This window comes from Thermobia domestica, chromosome 9 (assembly GCF_964235325.1).
Source record: "Thermobia domestica chromosome 9, izTheDome1.hap1.1, whole genome shotgun sequence".
Taxonomy (NCBI): Eukaryota; Metazoa; Arthropoda; class Insecta; order Zygentoma; family Lepismatidae; genus Thermobia; species Thermobia domestica.
The window spans coordinates 71262250-71277142 of record NC_137462.1 but is presented as its reverse complement, the minus strand read 5'-3'; the positions used below and the strand labels follow the sequence as shown (position 1 = coordinate 71277142).

Genomic DNA, 14893 nt, shown 5'->3' with positions numbered 1-14893 from the left:
GCATTGGTGGGTAGACGTAACGTGTTTATGGCACACATTACAAAAATAATCAGTACAATTATGTTCTCTTTCCCCTGTATGGACAAACGAATAAATGCGTAGACATTTGGCACACTGTTTCACCATCTTGCATATTGGTTGGCCCTTATGATATGGTACAGTCAGATGATTTGTATAGCATGTTTCACCATAAAATTCACGATTGCATTCTGGACATTGCTTCTCCGTGTTGGTCTTACTGCATGGTGGTTTCTGCAAACATTTCTCACACATGGCCGAACAGTTCTTGACGTGTGCAATACGATGATCATATTTTTTGTGGCATGCAGCACAGTAATAGCTGGTAGAAAAAACAGACGTTAATGACGTGATGATGTCATAATGAGAATTGATGCACATTAAATTGATTGGAATCTTGTCTTCGCCACCCGGTCCTTCATACAGAATATCTTCTCCTGAAAAGCTGGTGTATACGGTAAGTTTATAATTTGTCAAGTAACGTTGCAATTGTCGCAATTCTTCCACAGATCCCCCATGATCTAAATTCACAGAGGATCGAGACAAAAGTTCATGTACGTCTGGAATAACAACAAACTTGAGCTGTTTGCGATATTGATTGTACAGTTTCTGGTTTGTATCTTTATATTTCTTTAGGCCAATAGCAATCACAATTGCATAAGCCAAGCAATTCTTGTCGGTGTTTTTTACTCGTAAAATGCCTTTCTTGCACTTTAATAATTCGTCGTTTGATAAAAGACCTCGACGCACGAATCCAAATCCACGGGGCACATCCATATGATGAAAATGTACAATGAAAGGGTCGTTCATGAGAAAACTATCGTTACTTTGAAGGATGCGATCAAAGGAAGCCCATAAAGTCTCCAGTGTCAAATTACTTGCACTCCGAAAAGATAAATAAAACGGTTTGTTTTTCTCATCATGAGATAAAATCGATAATCCAACCATCGATAATTCGTCAACATTTTCCAATAAGTAATCTAACATCTGTTGAAAGGAGGCCTGAACCCACTCAACAATATCGGTGTCACTGGTCGGAGCATTAATTTGAATTTCCAGCATTCGTCCTTCAAGATTAAAACGCCGATAATGTCTATTGATTTCTCGCAAGACAGTAAAGCCAGAAGTAGCCATATTCAAATAGGAGAAAGGTAAGGTAAGCAAAAAAAGAATAGGCAAAGAAAACAAATATCTAAAACGAGAAGGAAAAAAAAACACGAATTAAAATTGAATTCAGAAAATCGCTAACACGTTTTAACTGTATCAAAATAACTACACGATCAATCCTAAAAGAATTATCACATCTCAAACAGTTCTACTGTTAAAAATTTTTATTGTCGTCATACTGGAAATCAAACCTGGGACCAATATGTAACTGACTTAACTTTTTGTAGTGATAAAAAGAATGAATGAAATTGTTTTCCAACTCAGCTGAGATAATCATTGTAGTAAGCATTTTTTCCTCTGACACTGAACTTTAAAACGTATGACGAACATGAAACGAAAACAAAATCTCATGCGCTTGCTTTTCTCGAGCTAAGGCAAGAAAGACTCGAATTCGTTTCTCGGCGGGAGATCAGATCCCACATTAAACTGTAGGTCCACGTCTCACGTTGTGGGGGAACAAATTCGTGCGTAGTTTCTTTGTTTACGTTAATGGTAACTTTCAGAAACTGAGCTAAGTGGTTAGCGTTACGCACCTCTGGCCCGGGTTCAACACCCAGTATGCGCTCAAATTCAACATTAAGCTGTATTCCTAGCCTCACTACTGAAGGGACGCTAAAACCAAAATCAATAAATCATATCATTTCTCGTGCTTACTTCTAATGTGTGGGATTCCTAATTCGATCCCCGGTCAAGTAAGTGAGGGTTATTCTTCCATTTGCTAATTATTTCATGCTAAAATAAAACAGTGATAACAATGTTATCCTCATGCAAAAGCACTCCTTCGATATTAAGAAAACGCGGTTGATACTTACCTCAAATTCAAGGAACGGAGTAAAGTCACGCTGACACAAGAAGTACACTTCGTTCATTCACGATCTTCGTGGAAGTAGGACTTAAAAATGAAATTAAGAATTTTATTTAGGTCTGAAACGTGTTCAAGTATAAAGTGACAACACTATCAGCCAATCAGAAACGATGAAAATAATAAATGACATCACGGAGAACCAATGAAAACACAGCTTTCATCATGTATCATGAACCAAAACGTGATGTAAGAAACAATCTGATTGGTGTGACATTATTCACGTTTTTCTCCTTACACATCAATCGTTACGACATCTAGTATCGCAATTTTGATCATGACATCATACCGTTGACTCGTTAGTTTAATACGACATTCAAATTACCACATCTAAAATGTGATTCATTTTCCTTAAACTTGATTGAAAAAATGTAACACTCATCGATATGTTATAAAACTGTCTTTGACATAAATGTAAAGTTGAGCTTTAAAAGTCCGTCAGCTGAGAAAAATGCTGATGTAGTACTCTTCGTAAAAGCACATGCTGCAATTTCACAATAACAAACTTCTATGCTTAACAACGAGCAGAAATGTGTAATGTAACATAATCTGATCATGTTCTTTTTCATACGCAAAACTGCTCGCACTGAAGTTGGCATGGTGGCTCAGCGTTTTTTTTTTCTGATGTGTGAGGTCTCTGCTTCAATCCGCAAGCAAGTAAGTTTATGATGTTTTCTCATTTCACCATTTCTTATCGTCATCCTTTCAATTAGCTTCGAAGGGTGTGAAAATTTCCTAACACTAGCACCAAGAATCAAACTCGGGACCATTGCATAGTAATCAACACACGTGTACGGTCGCTTAGCGCTTGTCTCTACTGTATGAGGTCCCTGCTTCAATCCTCAGTCAAGTAAGTTCATGTTTCGTCCTATCATTTCTCACCGTTTTCGCGGGGACGTTAAATTCAACATTTCCAAGAATCAAACTCGGGACGATTCCAAGGTATCCATGTTCACCCCTAAAGCGGAACAAAAATGCCCCCTAAAAGGGAACGAGGTGGACCATTGTATCCATGTTAACCCCTAAAGCGGAACAAAATGGTCCCTAAAAGGGAACGAGGTGGACCACCCAAATTTATAGTAATATATATTAGGGTCCAGTACTATGATATCGAATCCCCTTCCGGGGTGCACAAATGTACCTATGTCTTATAATAGGGGATGGACCCCTATACATGACCATATAACCATATAAGGTAATAGGACCTCATCCATTGGAATAAATTAGATCAAAAAACCAAACACGTGATACAACGTATTGCTTACGTTTATATTTTGGCAATTTTATACCCCTAAAAGGGAACGAGGTAGACCACCATTGGCGTCTCTGGCATGTAAAATTTGGGGGGGACATCAAAGGAAATGATCTAACTGCTAGTATCTTAGCGGAATGTTAGATTATGTTACTTCAAAATATTGGGGGGGACGTGTCCCCCCCGTCCCCCCCGCCAGAGACGCCCATGTAGACCACCCAAATTTATAGTGATCTATATTAGGGTTTTATACTATTATACCAAATGTTTAAATTGGGCGATTTCCAAAATTTAAGGGGTGGGCCAAGGTACTCCTCCCAAATTTTTAAAGGGATCCACAAATATACCCATGTCTTATGAAAGGTAATTGACCCTGTATATGCACATATATCCATATAGGGTAATAACACCTCATCAAAGGGGATAAATTAGGTCAAAAACCCCTGAAATTTGATTTTTTGGCAATTTTTTACCCATAAAAGGGAACGACATAGACCCCCAATACTGATAGATGTACATACTATGGTCCTAGGCTACCACACCAAATTTTTAGATTTGGCAATTTCCAAAATTTAAGGGAGATGGTCCAAGGTACCCCTGCCAAAATTTAGGGGGTGGGCCAAGGTACCCCTGCCAAAATCTAAATGGGGTGGTCCTATGTACCCCTAGGTCATTGACCCCGGGCCACGTAACCCGAAAAATGGGCGCCGGGCGCGCAAAATTTTGGCGGCGGTGGGCGCCCCCTAGGTCAATGACCCCGGGCCACGTAACCCGAAAAATGGGCGCCGGGCGCGCAAAATGTTGGCGGCGGGGGCGCCCCCTAGGTCAATGACCCCGGGCCACGTAACCCGAAAAATGGGCGACGGGCGCCCGGGGCGCAAAATTTGGCGGCGGCGGCGGGCGCCACGCTCCAGGGGGCGGAAAAATATGCCTCAAGTCCCGCGATTGATTACTACTGATATTCAACAGGGCCTTAAGGAAGTAGAATGTATCGATGTCCATTCTATTGGTTTAGCACAGGAGATAAACTAATGGTACGAGGGTTGATTAGAAAGTAAGGTTACAAAGCCAAGTGAAACGTGTATATATTATTTACAATACAGCCAACGGAAGGTACACGCATTTACTTATTTTTCGACCTAGTCTCCGTACCAGTTAAGACTTGTCGCATCGTGGGATAAGTTTGAAGATTCTCTCTTAGTAAAAATCCTGTCCTTAAGTGTTCAGCCACGTTCTCACGAAGTGTTTCACTTCGTCGTCTGAAGCGAAGCGAGGTCTCCTAAGTGCTCTTTCAATTTAGAGGTCTGTACGGGCTCGGGCCGAACTCGGGCCTACAAAGCATATATCACTTCGGGCCCGGGCCGTAAAGTTTTAAATATACAACCATATTTCTCGGGCCTAACTATGCAAATATACTTACAATATTTATTGCACTGTTCTTTCTGAAGAGCTTTTAAAGCACTACTGCAAAATTAAACTTCTATTTGTTGTAAATAAAAATACAATTATTCGTTAATTGTTAAGTTTCTGCAATTCGGGCTTATTTCGGGATCAGTTGATTATAACACGAGCTCGGGTCTAAATGCTAAAACATATTTTGGACTCGGATCGGGTCTCACATTATAAATTCACGAGCTTGGCCGGGCCCGGGCTAAAACTTCCGGCCCATGCAGACCTCTACTTCAAGTACGGGAACAGGTGGAACTCGCCTGAGGGAGGTGCGGGCTGTAGGGAGGGTGGTCGATGATGTACCAGCGAAAATACTTCAACAGCGTGGTTGTGCCACTGCGCTTCTCGTCGGTGACGTTTTCTCTACCAGCCGCAAACTTTCGACACCACTCTGCGACATGCTCATGAGACATTACAGTCTCTCCGTAAATCTCCACGAGCTGCCAGTGAGTTGCAGTCACGGTTACACCTTTCGCCCACAGAAACCGAATAACTGAGTGGACTTCTTCGCGAGACCAGTTTTCCAAGCGAGTTGTTATTTGTGTTTACCTACAACTAGCGCCGTAGGTGGCGGGTGGCTGAAACTCTGCACATTAGCCAACTCAATGTATTAAAATTATCGCATACTCCTCATTTCTCTAGAACAGACGATAGTCCAGAAATATCAGCCTTGTAATCTTAGTTTCTGATTTCCCCTCGTATTTATAATCATTACGGTGGTCAATTTCCAAGTTCCTTAAACCATACAATTAAGGAAGTAGTAGAATTAAGTGAACTAGTGACAGTTGTTAGGATCAGAAAAAAAAAAGTTATTTCAACATTGGATTGTTGGTTTCGTTGAGGGTGGTGTTATGTTGGATCAGCAATCCAATTTATTCTGGGTCATTTAATAGTGGCTTTGATTCAGTTAGATCTCTTACATATAATATAGTAAAAAAAAAAAAAAATCCGGAGTATATATATGTTTATGCTCTGTAGGTCAAAGGAAGCGGCTGATAAGAAAAAAAATGGCGGAATGAGGATGTGGGAAATCTGGCAGAACCTGCAGAAAACCCATGATACAATGCTGTCCAAAAAAAATACGTGGTCTGGGATCGAAACAGCAGCCCTTCGAACCAGAGGTAAGCGCTCTACTACTGAACAACCATGCTCCCCCTTTCTCTATAATCTGTAAAGTTGACCACCTGATCAGGTTGGCCACAAATTCTGGTATTATCACTAATAATTTTGACTTTAAATAGCACAACACTCAAAGACTTCACCATTATTGAGAGCAATTGATATTGCTCTGCCTTATAGGACAATATAGCTTTGCAATGGACATAGGTGGAGGTGGTGATGGGATCCCCTACTGACGGAGGTGAGGAGTCAGAAGAACCCGCCAGCCTTCCAGTCAGGCTATCGTAGCCGCCCCAATCAGAGGGGAGCGATTGATGCCTTCCAAATGGGAATATCTGATCGATGCAGCTGGACATCATCCATTGGTACCGGTAATGTACAGGGCATCTCTTGCCTGAAACGAGGTAGGCAGGGGTTGGGATCCTGTCGTTCCTACCGGTGAAAAGAAGCCTTCAGAGTAGTTCTCAAATGGACGAGTAAGAGGGCCCTTGGGTCCGGGAGCTGGTTGGTTGAGGGTGTTCGTGATACCTTTTGGCGCTGGTTGAACGACAAGTAGGTAGGCAAGACCAGAACTCGAAGGTCTCTGGGTTATCCTGATTTGGGATGGACTCTGCCAAGATGTCATACCATGGGATTCTGTAACTTGAGGCTATGTTCTCTAAGAGGGAGATGCGCTTACCTTATAACGCTCGTGTACTGTTACTCAAAATAATAGATTTCCACTCATTAGGGAGATCGGTTTAGACCGTGAGGGATAATGCAGTCAGACGTCTGGAAATCGGACTTCAGTAGACATCGTCTGAAGTCTCGGGCGGATCAGTTATTCTTATAAGGCTGATCCAAACGATCATCATCGATGGTGACCAGAATGAGTGTGGGTATACTCTTTTTACTGTGTTGAATGGACTAATACATTTCTTAATTGGTAAAACCTTTATTTTTCTGTTTAGAAATTATTACCTTTTATTTAGTCACGATTTTCAGTACCAAAAAAAGAAGACATTTGTATTGTCAAACAGGATGAAAAAAATATGTTTTTCCTTGTAATGATTATAGATATTGCAATGAAATTTGGGATCATCAAGGAATTCCATTACTTGACGGCTACGACTATCAGTTCGAATAGAGCCCTTATAATTGATGGTATGCATTCAGATCTCCAAGAATGTGATTAAGTTCATGTAAAGTTGAATCAGGTTAGCCGCCCAAAAGGCTTCAACACGAAGATTACACAACGAACAGATTATAATTAATCGAGAGAAGAAAGTTCGCACCGCAACTGCTTGCAACATTGAATCTATGTTAATATACCGGGAAAGAAAGTCAGAGTACAGCAATGGCTACGCCGTCAGCAACACGACCATCAGTGTTTATCACACCGGTACATCGTGTAACACGTTAAGACAGATAGATTGTGCAGGCTGAAAATGAGTTTCTTGCAAACAAACTGTTGGAGTCATCAGAAATCAGTTGCATTAAACTCCTCTAAGTGATTGAAACTGTTAAGATTCCATTCACGACATGCCAATTTTGGAAATATTAAAGTTTAAGATGAACTCTGCCTCGTGAGCAAATTATCGTCCATTAGTTCGTCTTCCACCATATTCAGTGAAATTGATAGTGACTTGGGAAATAGAGATTTTCACTTCCTATGGGAGAGGACAGGTTCGTTAAGACGACGACGTAGTGCTGGCTTAATTTAATACCAACAATGTGTGGCAAAGAGATGATGAAGTGGCGTTAATTTGAGTCCAACTGCTACGAATAAGACATGATGACTTGAACGTTAGTTTATAAAGCAACAGATGGGGTTCTTCGTTTACAACTCTTAATTGTAGAGAGTTCGGTTTGCGTTTAAATATTAGAAGTCTGGATTATTACAAAGTTCCGAGAAATAGTGGTAAATCGAATAGGGAATGAGTTTCGAATATTCTCTTTCAGGCGACGCTTACAGGGTGTCTACTAAAATTCCAAAATGAAATTTCGTTACTTTTTCGTGACCTTTTCTTTACCAAAACATAGAATTTCGTAACATTCAAAAACTAATAACAGTACCTATATTCTTCAGCACTTATCTTTATCTTACCTCTACTTTCAATGGATGTTCCTTGGAGTGATAAAAGGTTGGTATCTTCTAACAGTTGAATAAACTGGTTAGATGCGTAGATAGTTTTCGCGATGCGATGCGATTTGCATCAACACTCCTCACTGATGCCAGCTAAAGGACAATCGCAAGAACGAATTTGAATGTGAATTAGACCGAATTTTCATACATGCGATAGAAGCGTGCTTTGCTTGTGATTTGGTAGCCTCTAAAGCCGACAATAGACATTTTTGGCGGTGAACTTTGGTTTTATACAATGAAATTTTCCACTCTGTACTTATATTCGTACAGATAAAAAAGTCGTGACAATAAAGCTAAATTTCGTGACTTTTTCTTGACTTTCATGACCATTTTCTGACTTTGTAACTTTTTCATGACTTTCGTGACCGATAGACACCCTGCGCTTAGGATCGGCAGCGGAAACTTTCCCTACAACGATTAACTCTCGGATACGCTTTTCTGGCTGAAAGGCTGGACAGAGTTTCGCACCAGGACTTCCATGACCATAGTTTGTACAAGAAGAAGACGCTGCGTTTCGAGATGTGGTAGTGTGTCCGAAATGCTGGCATGAAAGCAGCGAAGAGGACTTGGAATATTTTGAGTCGATAATATTTAGCCTTAACGAATTAGGATTGTAGGAAAACTAAAAGTAAGAATCAGTGACGAGTTTTGGCCACAGTTCACGTAACTTCTTATTCTGAATCCGAGGAACGTCAACAATATGTTGGTCTGCTAGCTCTGATTTAATCTTCTCATTGGTGGCGTTCAGAAAATCCCAACTGGAGTTCGCTAGGCGATGTAGTCCTGCTATAAAGCTAATCCAATGGTGTCTAGTTTGAGTAGCTTTGAAGTCTGCCTTTCGTTTTCAGTTTCCACTAACAGTGTGCCGTTCTGAAGCTCGCGCTGCAGTATAAGTAATAACTTTATTACAAAGTGTCGCATCGTAGTCTTATCTGCTTCCTTTTCTGTTACCACTACTGGAGTCACGATATTTGCCTTTTCGACTTATATCTTGAGTAACAGATGTATCCTGTTCATGCTACTGTGTTTTAGACTCCTTTCGGGAAGTCTGGCCCCAAAGACGAAAAGAATGAAAGGTATTCGTGCCAAGTAAGATATTTCAGAATCTTACTTGGGACAATCTCTTCTTTAGCCTGAATTAATATTCTCTGAGTTGAGCAAAAGTCCTGGTCGAACTGATAAAATGGCACAATTATCCAAGAATCTGACTTCAGTATTTATTACTATATTTAGTATGCACTGCGTATGGATACCGTGACTAATTTAAAAAAAAAAAAAAAAGAAATGAAAACAATTTATTGTTTACTATTTAGAAAATACATATATTATTAACCTTTATGTTATAACAAATAATAGTATACATTTATCCGTTATAAGTAGTCTCTGCAACTATAGCACATTTTGAATACATTTGATTCAAATGAATAGGAATGTCCATTCTTACAGAATCAATATACAGAAGAATATAAAATGTAAATGCTTCGCATTTATTCATTATTTCAAACAAATTATAAAAACATTGTTTTATTTCATATCGAAAATGACATTATACAACTAACAATATTATTTTCTCTATAACAAGACTTTTTTTTTTCAAAAGTATTATACAAGAAGAGTCATTTTTTTTTTACATATACAACACAAAACAAATTTATTTTTTTAAAAAATCATAGCTTTACCCATACTATATTTCGTATGATTATCATAAATTCTAATAATCATCTAATCGTTCATTATTAGTTCAGACTCTCATAAAATTAGCACCATTTACCTATAACAGGTAGCTTCAATATGATTTACTAAACTATTGGTTTACGTTTACTAGTGATTCACAACATCATTAACTCATGTTTACTGTTTTCAGAAAGAAAGAAAAAGAACATACCATAAACATTTACAATTTATATTCTATATAATAGAATAATTAAACATATTGAATCAGTGGCGTAACAATGGCCTTTGGCGCCCCCTCACTCATCGAAAGGCCTCGTGCAGGATCATCTATAAACTTATGCGTACGAGCAGAAACGGCCATAAACCGGAAATTATCACTGGGAGGGTATTGACCGTTTTTCTTTTTATATTGTTGTAGTATGTCTTTTAAAAGTAAACTGGACAGACTGCCCCGTTCATTGAAAGTATACTCATGTAAGATTCGGACTTTTTACAGCTGTAGTGTAAATAAAGAGTAATGTATCAACCAGTATTACCAAAAGGAAAAAAATGAAATGAAATCTTTGAGTTTTACGTCCCACGGGAGACGATGATGATGAGAAATGAATGAAGTGGAATGGATAAAGTGGGACGAAACAGGAGAACCCGGAGGAAACCCACGCACATGGTGTTTGTCCACCACAAAGTTCACTTGGCGGGAGCCGGGATCGAACCTGGGACCCCATGCACCAGAGGTGAACGCTCTACCATATTACCAAAAGGATTATATATATATATATGTGTGTGTAGTGTTACGAATTTACATAATTATAAACTAATAAAATCTTGAGAAACCGCTTGCTAAGCATTTTTTTCTATTTTCAGTTTTTTTTAATCGACAAATTATGTATATAAAAAAAGAGTTTCTTCTCATTTTTGTTTCTGCAAATTCCTTTATCACATCAGAGATGTCCAATTCATGAGCTCATTTACGCTCAATTGTCAGCATGGCCACACCCCAAAGGCGTTCTTGGGTCTTACTGTTCTGAGATATTTCTTGAGTAATTTTAAGTTAGAGAATGATGACTCAGCAGTTGCAACTGTAACAGGAAGAGTTACATATAAACAAAACAGAAGCGCAAAGTCATAAAACTGCTTGATGACTTCTTCAGGAGTGGTTCGTAACATTGACGGACATAAGAACGAAAATCTTTCACAAAGTTCTTTCATTCTTCTAAGCATACCCTTCTGTTTACTATTACGGTGTCGAAGGTAGACAATAGCACTTTGATCTCGAATTCTTTGACAGTGTCAGTAAATCGCGTATCTTGTGTCAATTCATCAAAGAATATTTTCGACACTGGCACATTTCATTACAGTGATATTAGAAAATATACTCGAAAATTTATTTTGGGGGGCTCGTTTGGGCGTATCCTGACATTGGCGCCCAGGGCAGTTGCCTTGTTTGCCCTACCCTTGGTGCTTTGCTTGGTTCTGTGTAGCCGTGGTATCTGGCAATTATGTCGTGACTCATAATCATGCAAAACTTTTTAACTCGTTTTAATCCAGATCTTATAGGTTATAGAATTTGTCATAATTGTTGAAAGCCTGTTGCGCAGGGGAATTTTATTTAAAGTTAGTAAGCTCAGTACATGTAATATAGGACTGATATCGTATTAATACAGGAGGATTAATTTCTTAATCACACAGCGCTATAACCTCGAGTTTACAGTAATGCTATTAATTTAATACGCAAATGTAATAAACTGCGAGCGAAGTGAGCAGGAATTTTTATTCTTGCTATGTTCGGAAATGAAGACCGCGAAAAACTTGGGGCTCCATTTATATAATTTGCTTCCTGGGGTGGCCCCTAATATACCGAAATGGCCTGCGCCCGTAGGCAATGCCTACCCTGCCTACCCTATTTCTACGCCACTGTATTGAATGCGCCTTTAAGTTCAATCTTAAGCTATTATATAAAATCACAATATTTGAATATTTATAGTTGTTGTTATATATGAATGGTACGACAATCTAGTTCTCACTAACAGTTGACGTGAGGCATAAATCGTAATGACTCAAGTATGATCTTGGGGACCTTTATCGTTCGTTTCTTTTAATTATTCTGATTACGAGTTTCATCCCTTACTTGCCAACTTTTAAAAAAGACCTCAGCAAGAGTTTGATTCGCTTCAAAATTTGTGCGAAATGGTAAATACGACTTTCTGTTTGATAGTCGTATCTCAATCCAGCATACTACACGCACAATATATTACAACAAAATATACACAAACATTATCTATCTTTTATGATTTCATTTGTACTTATTTATTACATATAATACGCAACATCGCTATCGCAAAATGACTTGGAGTTCTGTGAACTGCTATTTAACCTCAATAAACTTTTCCTGTCCATGGCTTCATATTTCTATTTGCAATTATTGTCTACAAATTCTTTATGTTAAAAAAGAAAACGAAAGAGGCAACAGAAAATAGTAGGATCCGCAGAAATGGAGAGCAAGTACTTCACAAAACTTCTCAGTTCTCTATGTGGACTAAAAGTTTTTCTCTGTATCCAATAAAAACAAGCCTATTAACGTAGCATCTCGCCACCTTTACAATACCAATGTAATTAAACACTTAAAAAAAAAGTTATTAAAACCCCATAATTAAACATACTTAAAACATCCCTTCAATCTATTTACATGTGACATAGTTTCTCCTGCCAGCGTTTTGTAGTGTAATATCTGCTTTTGATTCCCAAGTACTGTCATAGTTTAGAAAGATCTGATGGAGGGCTTCCGCCGAACTTTTTAACCATTAGATTAACTACCTGGTGAACCTCATCATAGTGTGGTTGTGTATCGTTTTTAACCCTTTCCATCCACTCAGTTATTCTTGGTCTTTCTTCCCTCACATCATAACCAGCCATTCCTACGGAAGATAAAACAATTACATATACAGGCGTATTAGCTAGATAAACGTATAATGATATTTTACGTCGACACTGTTAAGACTGCTTGCTTTAAATGTTATTTACAATTTATTACATCAGCATTTAAATGCCTTACATTTCCTGAACAGCTAAAATGAAGGCTTCTACACCCAAGGTCTCCGACAAGTTAGCATCGTTGGGAAAAATGTATTGCATTGAGAGGTGAATATGTAGAGAAGGACTACCACCAAGTTTCATGGTCGGAGCTTGATTTTTTTGAAGTAATAATTAAAAGTTTGACTACTTCTCGTGTATCAGGTGATAGATCACATCGAACTGAACAAAATGACATGCTTGAGGGTAAATCTTATGTATAGTTTTCGAGAAAATCAGGAAAAACTAACTCTTTGTCGCGCTAAAACGTACGATCGTTCGCTGCCAATTTTTACTTTGTTGGAGGAGGATGTTTATGTACTGTATATGTAGCAGAATACACTGTTAACTAGCAGATTATTCTTATCTTTTCCTAACAGTAACTCACTCACGCTTATGCATATACAATTTGTAATACAAGATTTCAAGGTTTCGTACTTATTAGAAAAAAAGAGAGACAGAGATATAAATAAATACTACTACAAAAATGCGCACTTAATCGAAAACAGGCTCTGTGATTTGTTCGGTGCCAGTATGTACTGTACATTCATCAAGAATTGAATATTTTTCGACTTCCGAGTTCAACTTTTAACTTACTTCGAATGATGCGCCGTTAGTCAGTTACGTTATTTGAACTCCACATTCATGTTTCTTCTGTTATAAGTATTGAAGATTTGTACCAACTATAAACTTTGAAGTACAGTACTTCATTTATTTATTTAAAAAAAAAAAAAAAAAAAAAAAAAAGTAAATCTACTATCCGTTCTTACTCAATGTTATCTATATGTAATAGTGATATATTGGAAGATTTTAATGGTTGAAGTAACCATCGCTTCCTTCTTAAATGAATATTCTTTGTAAAAGTGCAAATTTGCTAGTGTTTTCTTCAGTGCACGAAATCTAGAATCTATCGACTTCACCTGTATATAGTTCAAGGACTTGTCCATTCCACCGGTATGTAATTTCCCATCATTTGTGAGTTGCAGGCAACTTCGTAATATGAGTTGTTCAAGAATTCGGGTTCTATTTCTATTTATTTTTTTGGTTTGTTTTCAATCCACACTGATGAAAACGATGGTAGTTTCTTGAAACGTTATTACTCCTACTTCCCTATAGTATTATAGGAAATGAAATTTTTGAGTTTTACGTCCCACGGTTATGCCGGTTAGCTAAAGGAGACGGTGATGATGAGAGATGAATGAAATGGTGGAATGAAGAAAGTGGGAGGAAACGGGAGAACCCCGAGAAAATCCACGCACACGGTGTTTGTCCACCACAAAGTTCACTTGGCGGGAGCAGGGTTTGAACCCGAGACCCCTAGCACCAGAGGTGAACGCTCTACCACTGAGCCACCGCGGCCCCTTATAGTATTATAGGGTGATTATAGGAGGGTTTATTAAAGACTTTCACTAAACTCACTTCTACATTTTTAAATTTCACTGAATAATGTAAAGACAATGAAAAATATCAAAAATGGAACAAACAAGTCAGATAACATCTACAAAATGCCATTATATGAGCTAATAACTACAAGGCAGATAATATCTACAAAATGCCATTATATGAGCTAATAACTGCAAGCCAAATAACATCTACAAAATGCCATTATATATGAGCTAATAACTGCAAGCCAAATAACATCTACAAAATGCCATTATATAAACTAATAACTGCAAGCCAAGTAACATTACAAAATGCCATTATATGAACTAATAACTGCAAGCCAAATAACATTTACAAAATGCCATTATATCAGCGAATAACAGTTTTCAAGATCTTTCGTGTAGTGTATAAAATTTAGTGCCCAGAAGTTACTACGTCATAAACTGCGCAATCGAATTTGTGATCTATAAGAAAAGGTTTGGAAACGGTTATTAGTTCATTTAATAGCATCTTGTAAATACTATCTGGTTTACTTTCTATATTTTTGATATTCCTCGTTGTGTTAAGTTATTCACTAAAGTTTAAAAAAGCGGGAGTGAACTTAGCAAAGAGCCTTAACTACTTATATATGCGTACATTATCTTTAAGCCATATCTGCATCGTTTACACACATCATCATCTTTTATACGTTTCTAAGACATCAAATCCAACGTAAACTGAAATAACCAGGGCAGTCAAAGAGTTCTCGGAATGTTGTAGTTTTGGCATTTATGAT

General features: G+C 38.1%; 1 protein-coding gene across 1 annotated transcript in view; it reads right to left on the bottom strand.

Annotated features, from left to right (window-relative positions):
- LOC145660868 (uncharacterized) overlaps positions 1-14893 on the bottom strand; it is a 92631-nt gene that overhangs the window by 42108 nt on the left and 35630 nt on the right. The window contains exon 6 of the mRNA XM_081726297.1: positions 12425-12581. Within this exon, the coding sequence (XP_081582423.1) occupies positions 12425-12581 (157 nt within the window). The remainder of the gene's footprint in view (positions 1-12424; positions 12582-14893) is intronic.